General features: G+C 36.9%; 4 protein-coding genes and 1 long non-coding RNA gene across 5 annotated transcripts; 3 read left to right on the top strand and 2 right to left on the bottom strand.

The window, feature by feature from the left end:
- Positions 1-211: 211 nt before the first annotated feature.
- Positions 212-939, bottom strand: LOC104880875 (protein EPIDERMAL PATTERNING FACTOR 1). The gene is made up of 2 exons (XM_010658960.3): positions 784-939; positions 212-675 (listed from the first exon to the last, which is right to left on the bottom strand). The coding sequence occupies exons 1-2, from the start codon at positions 875-877 to the stop codon at positions 401-403; spliced, it is 369 nt and encodes a 122-aa protein (XP_010657262.1). The 5' UTR covers positions 878-939; the 3' UTR covers positions 212-400.
- Positions 940-5,391: 4,452 nt separating this feature from the next.
- On the top strand, positions 5,392-6,087 carry LOC104880896 (NDR1/HIN1-like protein 6). Its single transcript, XM_010659050.1, has one exon. The coding sequence runs from the start codon at positions 5,392-5,394 to the stop codon at positions 6,085-6,087; it is 696 nt and encodes a 231-aa protein (XP_010657352.1).
- Positions 6,088-6,880: 793 nt separating this feature from the next.
- LOC104880873 (uncharacterized) lies at positions 6,881-7,456 on the bottom strand. The gene is made up of 2 exons (XR_009467035.1): positions 7,366-7,456; positions 6,881-7,258 (listed from the first exon to the last, which is right to left on the bottom strand). It is a non-coding gene; the product is annotated as an uncharacterized LOC104880873 (long non-coding RNA).
- Positions 7,366-10,945, top strand: LOC100255089 (uncharacterized protein At4g04980). Its single transcript, XM_002272072.5, has 9 exons — positions 7,366-7,477; positions 8,137-8,310; positions 8,408-8,503; positions 8,601-8,727; positions 8,828-9,674; positions 9,757-9,922; positions 10,000-10,164; positions 10,263-10,415; positions 10,507-10,945. Exons 1-9 carry the CDS (start codon positions 7,415-7,417, stop codon positions 10,708-10,710), a joined length of 1,995 nt encoding a protein of 664 aa, XP_002272108.3. The 5' UTR covers positions 7,366-7,414; the 3' UTR covers positions 10,711-10,945.
- Positions 10,946-12,750: 1,805 nt separating this feature from the next.
- LOC104880874 (uncharacterized) lies at positions 12,751-15,851 on the top strand. Its single transcript, XM_019223736.2, has 6 exons — positions 12,751-13,043; positions 13,143-13,275; positions 13,623-13,726; positions 13,811-13,982; positions 14,059-14,193; positions 14,263-15,851. The coding sequence occupies exons 1-6, from the start codon at positions 13,003-13,005 to the stop codon at positions 15,646-15,648; spliced, it is 1,971 nt and encodes a 656-aa protein (XP_019079281.1). The 5' UTR covers positions 12,751-13,002; the 3' UTR covers positions 15,649-15,851.
- Positions 15,852-16,352: the final 501 nt, after the last annotated feature.

The following is a 16,352-nucleotide window of genomic DNA, read 5'->3' as shown; positions in this document are numbered from 1 at the left end:
GATTTTGATAGGCTAATCAATAGTTAGATTGAGAGATATTCAAGTCTGATCACAATTGAGAGCGGAAAATTTTCAAATTTAAAGTTATTTGATTTAGATTTTAGACCTTGTCCAATTTACCAGTTCTCCTTCTATATATTTTCCGGGGATATTACCCAAATTCTGAAATACTGACCAATTTTATCTACTTTTTCTAGCAAAAACACATAAATATAAGAATGGCTGAAATCAGAAACTCTTTGATTACACATGGGAAGTCAAGTCATTTCTACCTAGAAAACAGACAAAATGGGAAGTCAAGTCACTTCTACCTAGAAAACAGACAAAACAGATGGAAAAAAAAAATGAAAGAAACCTCAAGGAACTGCACTACACTAAGTGTTACAATGAAGTATTGAGATCATGGCACAGGATAGGACTTGTTATGACACATACATTTGTAAGCAATAGGACATGTCTCAGCCTCAGCCAGTGAGGCACACACAAAGCTAACCATAACCAGTCTACATGGTGTGCATGACCCACAAGCATGAGAGCAGTCAGGCAAGCTTGACCCTGCAACTTGAAGTGTATCTGATCTTCCCTGCTTCATTCCCCTTTTCTCCCAGTACAATTCTGGCCTCACCATCGTCCCCTGCTTTGTCCTTGGCCTTGTGGCATGGTGGTGCCCATGATCTGTCCAACAAAGAAAAAAAAAAACAAAAAACAAACACCTTTGAGAAAAACCATTCATATACAGCTATACAAGTCATTGACAGTGATGCTACAGATGAGATGTCTTACTATGGCGCGGCCTGCCAATGTGTCTGCCGGAGATGAAAATCGGAGCAAAGAGGAGAATGCCTAGAAGCACTGCAACGCAAACTGACCTCTTCATGGCTTTGATTTTTTCTTTTTCTTTTCTTGTCACCTTTTCTTTGAGTGTAAGTGTATGAATGGACTGTGAGAGGTGGATAAGTATATAAAGGGAAGGCAAAAGAATAAGGTATTGAAGCAAATCACAGGCAACAGTGTGTGTAGGAGAACAATTCACATGAAAGAGGGGTTAACATGAAGGTGGCTCACAGGACTCAGCCCTTCTTGGGGGTTCCATGGAAGCTCAAGGTTTATAGTGTGGAAGATGGCTTCTTTTACGTGAATGTCTGACTCAAACTTGAGCAAACAAGGATATATAGCCATAAATGCAAAGTGGGGTTTGTTGCTAAGCTAATATACAAGCTAATAAATTGGACACTTGGGCTCTACTGTGACTGCCATTAATGGCTTTTGTGGACCATGGGTCATGGACCCTATGGTCACTGTCCTACACCTCACGGATCAATAACTGAGATGGGTGTGACTTATGGGTCTATGAGTGACATGGGTTGGACAATTGGCAACCCATTATTCAGATTTCAGACTGGGTCCAAGCCTATCTTCAAGACTTCAACATTTGTCTGGTCTGGGTCCTCACCCAGTGATGAGCCTTTGGAAAATCAAAGTTTTGTTTGTTAGGCCCTGACAAATGCTTACTGCTTAGTACTCACCAGTCGCCATTTTTTTGTACTACTCTTCTCTGATTCTGAAGCATCTCTCTCAAGTCATATCCAACAGGGGGAACAATTGCAGATAGGGTTACTGAAAATTTGACTCCATTTGGAAGAAAAAAATAGTATGAGGTGCCCTTTTGATTCTTTGTTTGCTTGGGATTTTCTTTTCTTTTCCATTTTTTTTTGTCATTAATATAAATATACTTTAATCTAACTTCAAACGTGACTTAAGATTTATATCATTTTTAGGCCCCATTTGAATTGATTTTGAGAAGGCAAAAACTCTTTTTAAGTTCAATAAAAGTTTTGATGTCATGATGATTAATTTTGTTCAAAACATTTATGACTTAAAATGAAACTCCACATGAAAGACAAAAAAATATTATATTTTTATATAAATTTTATTTTGTCTTATATAAAAAGTTATTTTATATTTAATAAAAATTTTATAATATTAAAAAATATCATACTATAAATACATACAAATGTCACTTCTCAATGCAATAGTCCTTCTTAATGTAACGGGTCATTGGACAAATATAAATATGAGTTCAAAAGCCTTCTTAATGTAAAGTTTTATAATCGTTAGGAAAAAATTTTCAAAGTCCAAATCAACTTATTAATTAATTATTATACATTTAATACATTATAGATAATCATTAAGAAGCAAACCTATCATGCCTGTTGACTACTCGATTGAGTTAGTTTACTCTCTACAACTTATGGTCAAAATAATGTAATTTTGAGGCATTAAGGAGCATCATCAGTCATTTTCGTCTTTTAAGGCTCTTATATAAAACAGTATAAAGATATATGGTTTTCAAAAATATTTTAAGATGAAATCTTTCAAAATGACATTTTCATTAAAAAAATTTAATTTAGGTCCATTTTTTTTGTAATTTGAGTGCTAAGGAAAAGTTCGATGATTTGTCTATCATTGATTGCACTTTTTTCTAGGCTTATGTGGCATTACAATCAAAATTGGATGATAAACTTAACCAAAATATACTTTCATCTCCCTATCACATGTTTTGTATTTTATTTTTTTTATTTTGGGCCCTTTTAAATTTTAAAATCATTTTTTCTAGAAGGGTTTTATTTAAAATTATTAAACTTCATTATCTTATTTTGTTATCATCAAAACCTTTGATTCATCGATTACTTTTGAAAAAACTTTACATTAATATCTTTATCTTTTTTAAAGAATTTTTATGTTGACCTGTAACGTTAAAATAAGTTATATTGAGCTTTTTCATATTAAGTCTTTCTTTCTTATGATATTCCCTTATCTTCTATTTATTTTGTCATGTACTATAATTAGTTTTAAAAGAATCATATTATATAGCAAGAGACATCATTATGAAATGAATAAGAAATTCTTTTGATATTAGGTTACTCTTTCGTATATTCCAACTCATCAAATATTCAGGTAGGTACTTAGTACAATTATGTGATTATAATTATTTTATTTTAATAAATGGAAAAAAAAAGTCTTTTCATATCAGAAGAAATAATGAATTTTTAAGTTTCTTATATTAAAAGGTTAAGATTGAGGTAATGTTTGTTTTTTTACTTAATTTAAAATAAAATATTAATACTTATTAGTGTTAAATATTAGGTTGTTTGTTTTTATAGTATTTTATTTCTATTAAGTATTAAAAAGTAAAAACAAATAATATGTTATTTTTTCTACTTTAAAAAAAATACATATTTTAGCTTTTTATATTTAGTAAAAAATTTATAATAAATTATAAAAAATTAAAAAAACAAACAATTTAAATTTTGAAAACAAATTGCTTTCAATAAAAAATAAAAAAAACAAACACCACCTAGTCTTGCTCAATAAATTGTTCACCTACTAATCTTTTTATATACAATGCTAACACTTATTTCATATTTGGATTTAGCATTGGATTGACATTGGTGTCGGGAAAAATGAAACGTGTTACGAAAAAGTTCTATTTGATCACGTTTTGTTTTTCCCTCTAGAAAGAAATGACAGCCGCCGGAGACGGAAGTCATCCATGCAGCAATCGTGGGCCCATGGGCGGCTGGGTAGTGGAGGTGGGTTGGTGGGCCGCCATGCGATCTAAGGGAAGAGCAAGTGGGCACTGGACTGGTGTTTCTGTTGGTAAAAAATGGCGTAGGCGGTAGGCCCACCAACCTACCAAAAAAAATAAAAGAAAAAAGAAATTAGTCCCATTAATTGAATTTATTTTCAATTTTTTTACATTTAAAAAATAAAAAAAATATCCATTCTACATAATATTAAACAAAATTATTAAGGTGAAACAATATCGATCATAAACCCGGGATAAGTTACCCAACAGATCCACAGAGTGAAATTAAATGACATAAAATAATTGACTTACCTTTAATGATCATCAATTGTTTTTAGATGAGATTATCAAAACCCGAATCAAATTATTTTTAATATTTATCCTTGTAAAATGTGAAAAATATGTATTAATATTAATAGGGTAATAGAAAAATCGTAAATAATTCCATTTTTTTTTTATGGATTGAAGACAAGAAAAATCGTTGGAAATATATCCATTTCAACTTTTGCTGACCCAAGAAAAAGGATATGCTAGTCAAAGGTCAACAATGGGAGCTACAATCTCCGTCATTTTACACAGACCCTGTTCCTGTGCTGCGAAGCACGCCATACACCATCTCATGGACCCCGCCAAAACCAATTCCAAAACTGCTTGATCATATGATCCCAACCGTCAATTGCATCAATGGTGAATACACTCATATTTTACAAGCTGGACCACAGGCATTGATGCAGCCCATGTGTGGAAATGTGGTAGTGCATTCCTGATTAAGGTGCTTATGCTTTACACTGAAGAGCAGTCAAAGGAAAAGTCTACATCAGGGTCAAACGCTGAACACACATGCATGAATCACCAACCATGAAGGAAGCTTCAACAGGTATATAAAAGAAGAGCCTTACCATCTTCTTCTACCCAGTATTTTCTTCTTCTACCCGGTATTTTTCAGTATACAGCCATGGCCGGCACCTCAGTTTTCGACCATGGATTCAAAGGGTACCAGATCCTGGATCGAACTGAGACTGGTGGAGAAGAAAATGGGAGCTGGAGAACATTTTCGAGGCGAAAGAGGGGACCATATAACATGGTGACTTCTTTGAGTTACAGGCAGGAGAGAGCGAAGAAGAGGCAAATTTTTCTCCAGAGCTACAAGTTGACAACCATAGACAGTACTCTGGGAGGATCCAAAAATTCTTATAAACTTAAGAGGGTGATGATTAAGGTGAAGGCTGTTGTGGTGTCCATAGTGTCCATATCTCGGATTGGTTCTTGGAAGTCCTGCAACTCTCGATCAGCCATCTGTGCCTCGAGTCCCACATCGGCTGCAAAGTGTTTCTGAACCTCCAGAAGTGTATCTGTATTTGTTTTTCTAATATAATTTGGTTAAGGAGATATTGTTTGGGTGTTTGTCAATTTTGTAAATGTGGATGTTTGATATGATTAATTTCATCTGGGTGTGTGAAATTTTCTTTCTTATTAAAGAAAAATGAGAAAAGAGGAAAATTCGGAGATGGGCTTCTTTCTTTCAAGCTAAAAACGACAGAAACTCAAAAACAGAGGATAGAAATCAGTTTGGGAATCCATCAAAACCGGAGAGGCAAAGGGCTTCATGTTCCTCTTTGGCCACACATATGTAACAATGCCCTTGCCACTCTCTCCATCAGCCTCTGGTCCACATTTGAGGTGACAAGAGGAACAAAAAAAAACAAAGAAAACCCTCCCTCTCTTTCCTCACCTCCTCCCTCTAATGGACTTTGCATGCCCACCAAAGGGTTTAGGCCTTGGACCTTCATTTACCATCCACCATGGCCAACTCGATGCCCCCACAAAAATATGCCATGCTAGAGCAACAATCCTCCCTCCACCCACCCCCATACCGCCGCAATGTCCCCCGGTACCACTCCGGTCACCACAAGTCCGGTGGAGGCTGCCTGAAATGCATCTGCTGCTGCTACTGTTTCCTCATCATCTTGATTTTCCTCCTCGCCGGCATCACCTTCTACTTCTACACCGTCTTCCAGCCCAAGGTCCCGTCCTACCAAGTAGAACACCTTGACGTCAAGGCCTTCGACATGCAGATGGACTTCAGCCTCAACACCGAGTTTCTTGTCACCGTAAAAGCTGATAACCCGAACCAGCACATTGGCTTCATCTATGGCAAGGACAGCTCGGCCATCGTCATGTACTCAGACTCCCAGCTTTGTTCTGGGCGGCTTCCAGCTTTCCAACAAGGCCCTAAGAACATAACTCTGATGAAGGTGGTGATGAAGGGGAAGAGTGAGTTCGGTTCAGGCCTGCAACAAGCCTTGATTGAGAACAGAGAAAATGGGAAAATCCCTTTGCTGATCAAAGTAGTAGTACCGGTACGGGTGGTGGTAGGAAGTGTCCAAATGAGGCAGTTCAAGGTTCTGGTTAACTGTTCTTTGGTCATAGATAACTTGGCTCCCAAAAAGAAAGTTAGGATTTTGTCTACCAAGTATGCTATCAGTGTCCTCTTCTGAGGTCCATGAAGAATAATCTAGCATTTCATGGTTTCTCTTTGCAATCCTTCCCAACATGGGGAAGGGTTTTTGTTCTGAGAGATTAAGCCATAGTTTCATCCACATGTTTGACAAGGTTACAGACAAACAGACATTTGCAGTTGTATATAGCTTGTAACATAGATTTTCTGAAATTATATATAATCCAGCATCTTCATCAGAAATTTGGAAATGCTTGATTGTTGTTTAATTTGTTCATACTCTGTTTGGCTAATGAGAAAAGGTACAGAAGAAGAACTGGGAAAAACAAATCACACTAATATTCCAACCCAATTAAGAAAAAAATAATTTTAGATTACATTAATGGGAAATTTGATCCATTTCTTAACCTGCAACACATTGTTCATACTTTTTGTTTCCAATCATATTATTAAATTTAGCCTTCAACAAAATTATTTGCATTAGTGAATTACCAATATTATATTAAGCCACTTATGTCTCAATTTAAAGTAATAAAACTGCTCCTAGACTACACAGCTCTTATGAAGCAAGCCCAAAAATAAAAAATATAAAAATATAGAAATATAAAAAAAATAGCCCATCTCTAAATCAGGGTAACTTAAACTCCAATCAAACAAATGTACCCCCACCAAAGAAATTATTCAATATATTACCTTAAACCAAAAAATTTAAATGAAAAAAATAAAAACTACAAAATTTAGTGTAAGATTTGACTCTTGGTATATCTGTATTTTTAGCATCAAAGAATTGGTAAAAACAGGGCAGAAAATAGTATGTAATATCAAGTGGGAAGTGAAAAATAAATCTGAGTTTGTGATATTAAACAAACAAATTGCCATGTTAGCAGTTAATTTGCTTCCAATTCACAAACAAGTGGCAGACTTTCAACCCACCAATTCCTAAATTGAAGGAGAGGAATGAATTAGCCATTATAGGTTCAAACCAGAAGCAGAAAAAACTAGCCGGTGAGAGGTTCCCCTTGCAGTTTGGCCCTCCAGAGGAGGAGGAGGAAGCGGAGGCATTGCTGCTGCTGCTGTTGCTTGCTGCTCTTGTCTCTCTTGAACCTTCCATTTTCCTTGAACTTTGGCTTTGTCCCTGCAATTCCTTTCAATCATCTTCTTCTCATCTTTGGACCTTCAATGGCTTTCTCTCTAGTACATATGTAAATTCCCTGTTAAGAAGCACAACACAAGCAGCCATTTATTAGAATATATCGGTATTCCAATTCCTTCAGCCTAAGGCTCAAGAGGTATATGGTAAAGAGATTCGAATTCAGACATCATCTTCCTCAGCAAAGTTTGATTAAAAGGCAGCATTAGGGATTTGGATGGAATCTGGGTTACTAGGCGTGTCTGCACTGCCAACCAAAGGCAATTCGAGCGTATTCCAGGTACTACCTGTAACTGAACAATTTGTCATCTTGAATATGAAAGGAAAATGTTGTTGGCATCATGTTCTCCCTTCTTTTCTCCTTTGACATGGCATATAAAATCATGTACATGAAAGCATTTCAAATATAAAAATCCTCTAAATACAGAGCATGGTTAAGAACCTTCCCTTATCAAGCCAAAATTTTCTCTCCCCCTATAATGGAATCAAACCGATCACTCACTCATTAATAAAAAAAACCATAGCTATGTAATTTACAACGTTATTTCTGCATTACAAAAAATGACCAGACATGCAAACACACATTTACCTATTGATAAACACAGAGCTATGTAATTTATAACAATATTATCTGCATTACTGAAAAAGCACAATTATGATGTCAAAATGATTTACTTGGGCTTCCTTTCCAGGGAAATCAATGCCAGAGAAAGATTCTAAAGCCATATAATGTATCAGTTCCTTTGCAATTAGGAAATGATTAGAAGCATCATGTTCCAACCTAAAAAAATGTAGTTTTACTACACTGTTCATTGGATTTCTGGAAAAACAGAGAATATGTATGACAATATGCAGTTAGCTTCCTCAAGAGTAAAAATTTCCATGGATTTATCTTAGTAGAGATTAACAATGTTGACTAGAAAAGAGTTTCTGTTGCAGGCAAGAAGTGCAGATCTAACCAAGAATCAGAAGAATGTGGCAGGCATGATGATAGATGAGTCATGTGGGTTGACAGGAAACTTGATGATGATGATGGAGCTGAGAAAGAAGGTGATGACCTTTAGAGACATCATTGGCTTTCCTCCATATGATGAAGCTGGTCCCATCAATGAGGTATACTTCTACTTGTTTATAGTAGTGCCAGAAAGGCTCCTGATCTGAAACTGCATTTTCATTTCTTGAACTTTTCCTGTTTTACATGTTCTGGCAGCTGGTGATAGGAACTGTGGAGGATCTTCACAAGCTTTATCCCATTGTTGTACCCCACACACTGACCTTAGATATGAAAGAAGTTTCTTTGTATCAGGTCCATTTACCAAGACCTAGCCTTAAAATACTTGATGGTTTTTCCATTCCTAAGTGCATGAACCAGAAAAGTAACCAAAGAACTTGTCCATGTGTAGGGATTAGTCCACCTTTACAATGTTCTGAAATCTGTTGGAGACTCATGGGCCAATAATCACAAGTGGATAGCTGATTTTGGATGCGATGCAGAAGGAAGCTTGGAGAATTTCAGTTTGGGGCAACTTGGTAAGATAATTTCTTTCTTCTGTAATGAAGTTCCCAAACCGCAACTATCATTTGACGATGAGTAATATATATATATATATATATATATTTCATACTGTAGGCAGAAGAGTGTTGGCAAAGCTCGATTACATGATTAAAATAGCAAGAGAAATGTTTGATATTATGGATGAAGACAAGAGGAACAATGAGGAAAGGACAGAAGACTCTAATATTGGGGATATTCTCGGTGAATCCTATTCAGACAACAAAGTCACCTACCCATCTCCAAATAGCCCAACTTTAGAGCTAAGCATTTCCATGATTTACTTCCCACCAATTCTGTCGCCAGTCAGACTTCAGGCAGCCGGGAACATTGCCAACAAATCAATAGCTACAGTAACCAATGAGGTACTACAAGATTCCAAAGCTATAAACGCCAGGCCTAAAATTCCAAACTTTAATTCAAATAGGATGGCTAAAGCAAAAGAACAAGCAGTGACACCACCATCAATGCCATCTAGCCCACCTCAAACAGTGTCAGTAGCAGCAGTATCCTCAAAATTTACTTCAAATATGATGCCTGGAGCAAAAGAACAAGCAACGGCACCACCATTGCCACCATCACCACCTTCCAATTTGCCTTTAAATGTAACCACAGCTCCACCTCCACCACCCATTTTGCCTTCTAAAGGTTCAGTGCCACCACCACTGGCACCCATGCCAATGACAAAGGGAGCTGCCCCACCGCCTCCTCCACCACTTGCTGTGGCAAAGGCACTGCGCCCCAGGAAAGCAAATAACAAATTGAAGCGATCGACCCATATGGGCAACTTGTATCGGACACTTAAGGGAAAGGTGGAAGGATCTAGTTTACAAGGAAAAAACTCTCAGGGAAGAACGTCTGCCATTGGGGATTCTGCTGGTGGTAAACAAGGAATGGCTGATGCATTAGCAGAGATGACAAAGAGGTTATACTTTCCCATGCACAACCACATCATTTGATATTGCCATATAGACTTATCATTTAATTTATTTCTTTTGGTGTCTCAGATCAGCATATTTTCAACAGATTGAGGAGGATGTTCAAAAGCATGGAAAAGTAATCATGGAAATAAAAGTTGCTATTAGCTCCTTCCAAACAAAGGACATGGATGAGTTACTTAAATTCCAGAAACATGTGGAGCAACATCTAGAGGAATTGACTGATGAGACCCAGGTGAACTTCACTTGAGTTCAATTCAATTTTTATTATTTAGCTCTTCCAACCTACAATCATCAATTCCTTGAATGCAGGTGCTGGCAAGGTTTGAAGATTTTCCAATGAAGAAGCTGGAAACATTAAGGATGGCAGCAGCTCTGTATTTGAAATTGAGAGGAATAGCTACAGACCTGCAGAACTGGAAAGTAGCGCCACCTCTGAGACAGCTCCTTGACAAGGTTGAGTCCTACTTCAACAAGGTGAAATTTTCATACTTGATGGAGAAACAAGCTTTGGGAACTTTTCCTCACCATCAAACTCTTTTATGATTAACCCAAAAGGAAAAAATTGCAAACAGATCAAACGGGAACTAGATGCACTGGAACGAACCAAAGATGAAGAGTCTAAGCGGTTTCAAAGTCACAATATTCATTTTGACTTCAACATTTTGATGCGAATCAAGGAATCTATGGTAGATGTCTCTTCCAGCTGCATGGAGCTGGCACTTCAGGTAAGAATGATTGAAATATGACTTTTTGCTGACTTTGCAACTTACTTAGAACAACACTTGAATCTTTATCAACTCTTTTGGCTTGTTCCAGGAACGAAGACAAGCAAAGGCAGCAGCCAATGCAGAAACTGGGTCCAAAACTAAAGGCATGACAAAAGCATGTGCAAAGATGCTTTGGAAGGCATTTCAGCTCGCGTTTCGGGTCTATACCTTTGCAGGTGGACAGGATGATCGAGCTGACAATTTGACCAAAGAATTAGCTCAAGAAATAGAGAATGAGCCTGAACATAAGTGACACATTCTCCATCGAGATAGTAGTACATTGCTATATCTCATCCTTGGGCAATATAATTCACCAAAATCAGGACCATTTGATTGGGTTAAAATGAAGAGCAACAACTGTTTTCCAGGTACCACTTCTGTATGAGTGTATAACTCAACAAAATGTAGTGTACCGAAGTTATAGTAATAGACAGAGATTTGTCATTGCTCTCAGCATTATCAATATCAAAACCAACACTTTAGTTCCACTGCCTGACTCCAGGTCACATTTGATTTTGCAGGAAAACAATCATAGAGATAGAACCATAAAAACAAAACACAATTATGCAGCTGAAATAAGCAATGATTCACACATTAGTAACCATGCCCCCGGCCAAGTTCTATTTAGAGCTTCTGTTGTGTAGGTTCCAGATAATAAAAAAATTGACAATAAACCTATGATCTAAACTCTATGGATATAAACTCTGTCTAAAGTCCAAATCTCAACATGCAATGATCAGATTCAAGCAAATTCAGAAAGCATCAATACTGCTGAAAAATCTAAACCAAACCCGATGCATGTATTGGAGATCAAACCAAAAGCAACCTGCCAAATTGTTCATCTTCAAAAAACTAAAATATAAAGTAACTTAAAACATTAAAAAAAGAATATATTAAATAATGAAACTTAATTGAGAATGATTTTGGGTTTGGATAGATGGAATTGGAACCTAATCCAAACAGTTTGGGTTGGATTTGAGTTGCTCAAACCTACCCATTTGCCTAGACAGCCAACCTGAACATGTTTACATCAAGCAACTGTACTTGGTTGAGTCAAAGGTATATGGGGTAGAAATTGGGGTTGGTTTAATCTATTGATTAATTCTATCAACTTCTTTACCACTCACTGCACTTTCTTACAAATTTAGACCAATTTGATTGACATTCAGTCAATGACAAAACCAAGAAAAACCTTGGAAACATCCTCTGAGCGAATGAATACACAATTCTCACCTAGTTTTTTTATAACAACCCTTCTAATGATTATGCACAAAAGATAACTATAATCAGGTGTATAACAACTGGCAAAAACATAATAAAAAATTTGCAGTTAGGCTTAGACAAGTACTCTCGACTCTGTGGGTAAGAAAAAGGAAATGTCTTCTCATTGGCAACATCTTAAATACTAAAATACACAAGGCAACTACAAAAATGAATTCAATTCTCACAAGCATTATAACAAACAAGTAAAGTGCTTCCTTAAATTAAACTAGTACCATCAATCTGAAGGAGAAAAACCAAGATTGATCACTAAAATGACATGGGTCTGTAGCTCATCATCACTTCAAATCCTAAAACAGCATAAATTTTCAGCATCTAAAAAAAAACCACTTATCTGAACCCACAGAATTTTTAGAAAAGAAAAAGTTATATTTTTATAAAATGAACGAACTTATCCATGGGCACATGAAGTGGGTGATTGTGAATTGATGGTGGCATGTTGTCAATATCAGTTCAAGAACAAAAAAGAATATGAAAATAATTTGGGAGTCACGCTGTGTCCATGGGCACCATCATTAGGCCCCTGCGCTTTCCTCCATGCCTAAGCAAAGACCCCACTTGGGCTCTGCACATTAGCATGCCATGAGTTGGTCACCAGCCCCAAATTTATCTACACTGAGAAGGAGGGTGGGTTTGATTACCAGTTCCTTTGACTGCAACCCCAACAACCTCGCTACATTTTCTTTGTTTTTGTTTTCTAAAACCGTTTTCTTAATATTTCAAAAACAAGATGATCATGGTTGTGTCAGTGTCGTGTGTATTAAGGAAACATATAGAAAAACTGCCAAAGAAAATAACAAAATATTATATTTTAGATCATTCATCGTCAATTCCATTTTACATTCATTTATAAGTTTTAAAAAACTTAAAATTTGAATACAATTATGAAAAAATATCCTTAATTCTGTAATAATTAATTTTTTTTTTTTTTTTTTTGTCAAAATTCAACCCCACTACAGGTGTCCCAACAGCCAGGTAGTGGAGCAGTTTCTTAGGCAAAACCAGAACCGTCTCTGTCTCTCTCTCTCTCTTTCTCCCTCTCTTTTTCAAACCCACTTCTCCTGCTTTTATTAACGCCCTCTCAAGATTAACCCAACTGTCATGGTGCTTCACGGGCTCTTCTCCATCATCTCATTCTTTCCTTATTCTTCAGCTGCATTCATGTTAAATGTCTTTTCTCTATCTACCTTCACCACTACCGTCACTATGTTTTCCTGATATCTTCTTCTTTCTTTGACCCAACAAGCAGTGTGTAATTCTCATCATGTTTGACATCTTGTTTGGGTGGAGAAAGGCTTCAAAATGGTAAACAATCCAAAAAAAACTTATGGGGTTGTCGCATACTTGCATTCAAGGATTGTTTTTGGCTGATATAAGCTCTGTGTGTTGGTTAAATTGTTGCAGTAAGAAACTGATTATGCGTGTCCAATGCCGTCTCAAGCTGCTTAAGAACAAGAGATGTTGTATTGTGAGGCAGTTGCGCGAAGATGTGGCTGAGCTCCTCAAAAATGGCCATCAAGATGTTGCATTCAAACGTGTATGCTCCTTTCAGAGAAAAAAAAAGGCCCATGATTTAATTAAACTCCTCCATTGCTGTGGACTCTGTTGTTTTTGTTAATTGTTGAATTGTTTTAGAGTAGATTTTGATTTTTGATGGTTATTTTACTTGGGAATTCTAAATTAGGCCCTTTGAGGAGCTAGTTTTCTTCTCTGGGATGCTGGAAAACCAGAGAGCTCTGTTGAGGAATTTGTGATAGAAGTAAAATATTATATGGAGAGAATGAACTCTCTCTTTATTAGGATCTTGTCTAAGTTTCATTTTTTGTTTCCTATAGCCTTGTGATTAACTGATTTTATTTTTTTATTTTTTTATTTTTCTTTTAGGCTGAGCAGCTTTTTAAGGATGAAAGCATAGTGGCAGTGTATGAATTGTTGGATCATTTCTGTGAATTCATCACCATCAACCTTTCCTATATTCGCAGACACAAGTATGGATTACAGACTGACAAAAAACTAGTTTCCCTCTCAGCTTATGCATTTGGCTACACTGTGTTATAATTTGGTGGTTTCAGGGACTGTCCGAATGATATCAATGAAGCAATTTCAAGTCTTATATTTGCCTCTGCAAGATGTGGGGATTTACCCGAGCTTCGGGCCATTAGGAAGCTCTTTGGAGAGCGGTATGGTCAGAGATTTGCTATGTCAGCTGTTGAATTGTATCCGGGCAATCTAGTGAACTGTCAGGTTTGTGAATTTTAATTTGTGGTTTCTTCTGTAAGGTCTCATTCATGATTTACTAATTTGAATAGATGAAGCACAGGTAAAAGAGAATCTATCTATAAAGTCAGTTTCGGATGATATGAAGCACAGATTGGTTGATGAAATAGCTAGGAGTAACTCCCTCCAACAGCTGCCTTTGGCACTTGAATACGGTTCTGAACTGCAACAACAACAGGTGATGTTTATTTTTATTCTATCACTATGTTGAAGACAAATGTCTGATCATTTTTCCACGCAATTACAGATGAAAGAATATGAAATTCAAGCCTCAAATGTCAAAGAGATGGATGGGAAATCCATATTCGTTGATTCATCAACAAACAAGAAGAAAATCATGTCTGGACAATGCCACTCATACCAAGATTCTGGTATTTCATGTAGCACTTCCAGCAGCTCAGTAGTTTCACATTTTTTCCCAAGAAAATCAGAGTCCCAGATGCATAAAAAGGCAGAGAAAGTAGAGAATTTTCCCCAGCCATATTCCCCATTTTCAATTAGGAGTCATTGCAGCATTGATGCAGCAGCTTTGGAGCAGGAGAAAGAAAGGGTGGATGCAAAATCTTCATCTGAAAGTTCATATCAGTTTCCTGAGGAAGAAGTGGTTTACCTTGATGACATAGAAGAGTTTCAATCTCCCAGGACAAAAGACAGCAGCTTCCAGGACCAAAGACTTTTTATGTTCAATTCATTCCGTCTACCCAAGGGAGAGATATTTGAAGCTGATCATAATGAAAGTTCTATAGAACAGTATGATTCTTGGAACAAGGAAGGTTCAGGGAGATCAAGAAAGACTGAGAAAGCAGTCAGGAAAAAATTGAGGAAGAGATCAATGCATCAAGAGAATCAAAACATTAAGGATATGGAGTATGAGGTCTATTATGATGGATCATTCAATAGTTCTCCAGATCACGGTCATAGATATCATGACCAGAGAAAACATCAGAAGAAGATTATAAAGAATGCTTGCTGCGAAGGAGTCGGAAGCAACTTTGTGACTGGGGAAGGCAGATATGATCAACTGAGATCATACAGCAGAGGCAATCACAACTGTGAATTGGCTGCTGATTGCAGCTTGGAGAATCCATGTTACTTCAGTGCTAGTGACGGTAAAGATAAGTTGGAAGTTCCTGCTGGGAAGCAAAAGAGAATGACCACCCTTTTTCAGGATGGAGAGCCAAAGAACCCAGAAATGAAAAGGGCTTCTTTACCTCAAAAGGATGGAAGGAACCACAAAAGTGGCGCCACACTAGATGGTGCTCATTCAGTTCAACAACCCCAAAAGCAGAGCAAGAAAGCAGAAAGGGTAGAAGGGAGGTCTGATAATTTGGGCAGCCAAGGTTCTTGTAATGGCACTATGACCAGTCCTTGGACAAAAATGGCACAGTCCCCTTACCTGAGGGCCATGACAATGCCGCCAGAGCGGACTCAAGATAACTGCACAGACAATATTCTACGGTCTAATTCATTCCCACTTCAACAGCCCAATCATCTGAGCCATGTCCATCCAAAACTGCCGGACTACGACGACCTAGAAGCAAAGTTTACAGCTCTTAAGAAGGCATATCTGCAAACAAAGGAACCAACAACCACTTCACTTAAGAGCATGAAGAACAAGGGTAGATCTCCTTAGCTTTGTTTTTTGGTTACCTATTTGGATTGTTTTTCTATGCATACACTAGAGGCAGATCATTGTAGCAGGATATTGAACCTAGGAAGCTTAGCCGAATAGCCCAATTATTTCCTCATCTTTGTGCATTCAAATGTGAACCTAATGAATCTGAATTGTTTGTATTGTCACTTTTTGCCTTCAACATAACATGAAGCTTACTCTTCTATTTTGCATTTGTTACTAAAATTATACGGGGATAAAAAAATCCAATCCAACAAGAAAATTGATTATCTAAATACATAACCTATAGTAGACTAATGCTTATTAAGGTCACCTGCATAGTCTGAATCCACAAAGCCTATAGTTTGTGTTAAACTTCTTAGATTATGCAGATTCCTTAGATTATGTCGATACCTACTAGCCATAACCATAATGACAACATGTGAAATATCGGGTCTAGTGCAAATCATGGCATACATCAAACTTGTATGGTGCTAGCATATGGAATATTATTCATGTACACAATTTCTTCATCTGAGTGAGGAGACATCTCTAAGCTTCATATGAGGTGCCAAAGAAGAACTTGTTGGCTTTGTCACAGAAGTCATATCAAAGTGCTGAAGCACTACTAGTAAATATTCCTCACTAGATATTTCCATTTCAAGAATTTTCCGTGCCTCTCCAAAATCCTTAATTTTTTCATATTTTTGTGTTCAATCAACATA

Source organism: Vitis vinifera, chromosome 12, assembly GCF_030704535.1.
Source record: "Vitis vinifera cultivar Pinot Noir 40024 chromosome 12, ASM3070453v1".
NCBI lineage: Eukaryota > Viridiplantae > Streptophyta > Magnoliopsida > Vitales > Vitaceae > Vitis > Vitis vinifera.
This window is presented reverse-complemented; position numbering and strand designations above follow the sequence as displayed.

Coding starts and splice junctions, on each gene's coding strand:
- LOC104880875 (XM_010658960.3), bottom strand. CDS start 877: ATGAAGAGGTCAGTTTGCGTTGCAGTGCTTCTAGGCATTCTCCTCTTT. Junction 676..783: donor CATTGGCAGGCCGCGCCATA/GTAAGACATCTC, acceptor TTTGTTGGACAG/ATCATGGGCACCACCATGCC.
- LOC104880896 (XM_010659050.1), top strand. CDS start 5,392: ATGGCCAACTCGATGCCCCCACAAAAATATGCCATGCTAGAGCAACAA.
- LOC100255089 (XM_002272072.5), top strand. CDS start 7,415: ATGGAATCTGGGTTACTAGGCGTGTCTGCACTGCCAACCAAAGGCAAT. Junction 8,504..8,600: donor AAGAAGTTTCTTTGTATCAG/GTCCATTTACCA, acceptor GTCCATGTGTAG/GGATTAGTCCACCTTTACAA. Junction 9,675..9,756: donor TTAGCAGAGATGACAAAGAG/GTTATACTTTCC, acceptor TTGGTGTCTCAG/ATCAGCATATTTTCAACAGA.
- LOC104880874 (XM_019223736.2), top strand. CDS start 13,003: ATGTTTGACATCTTGTTTGGGTGGAGAAAGGCTTCAAAATG. Junction 13,276..13,622: donor AAGATGTTGCATTCAAACGT/GTATGCTCCTTT, acceptor TTTTTCTTTTAG/GCTGAGCAGCTTTTTAAGGA. Junction 13,727..13,810: donor TCCTATATTCGCAGACACAA/GTATGGATTACA, acceptor TGGTGGTTTCAG/GGACTGTCCGAATGATATCA.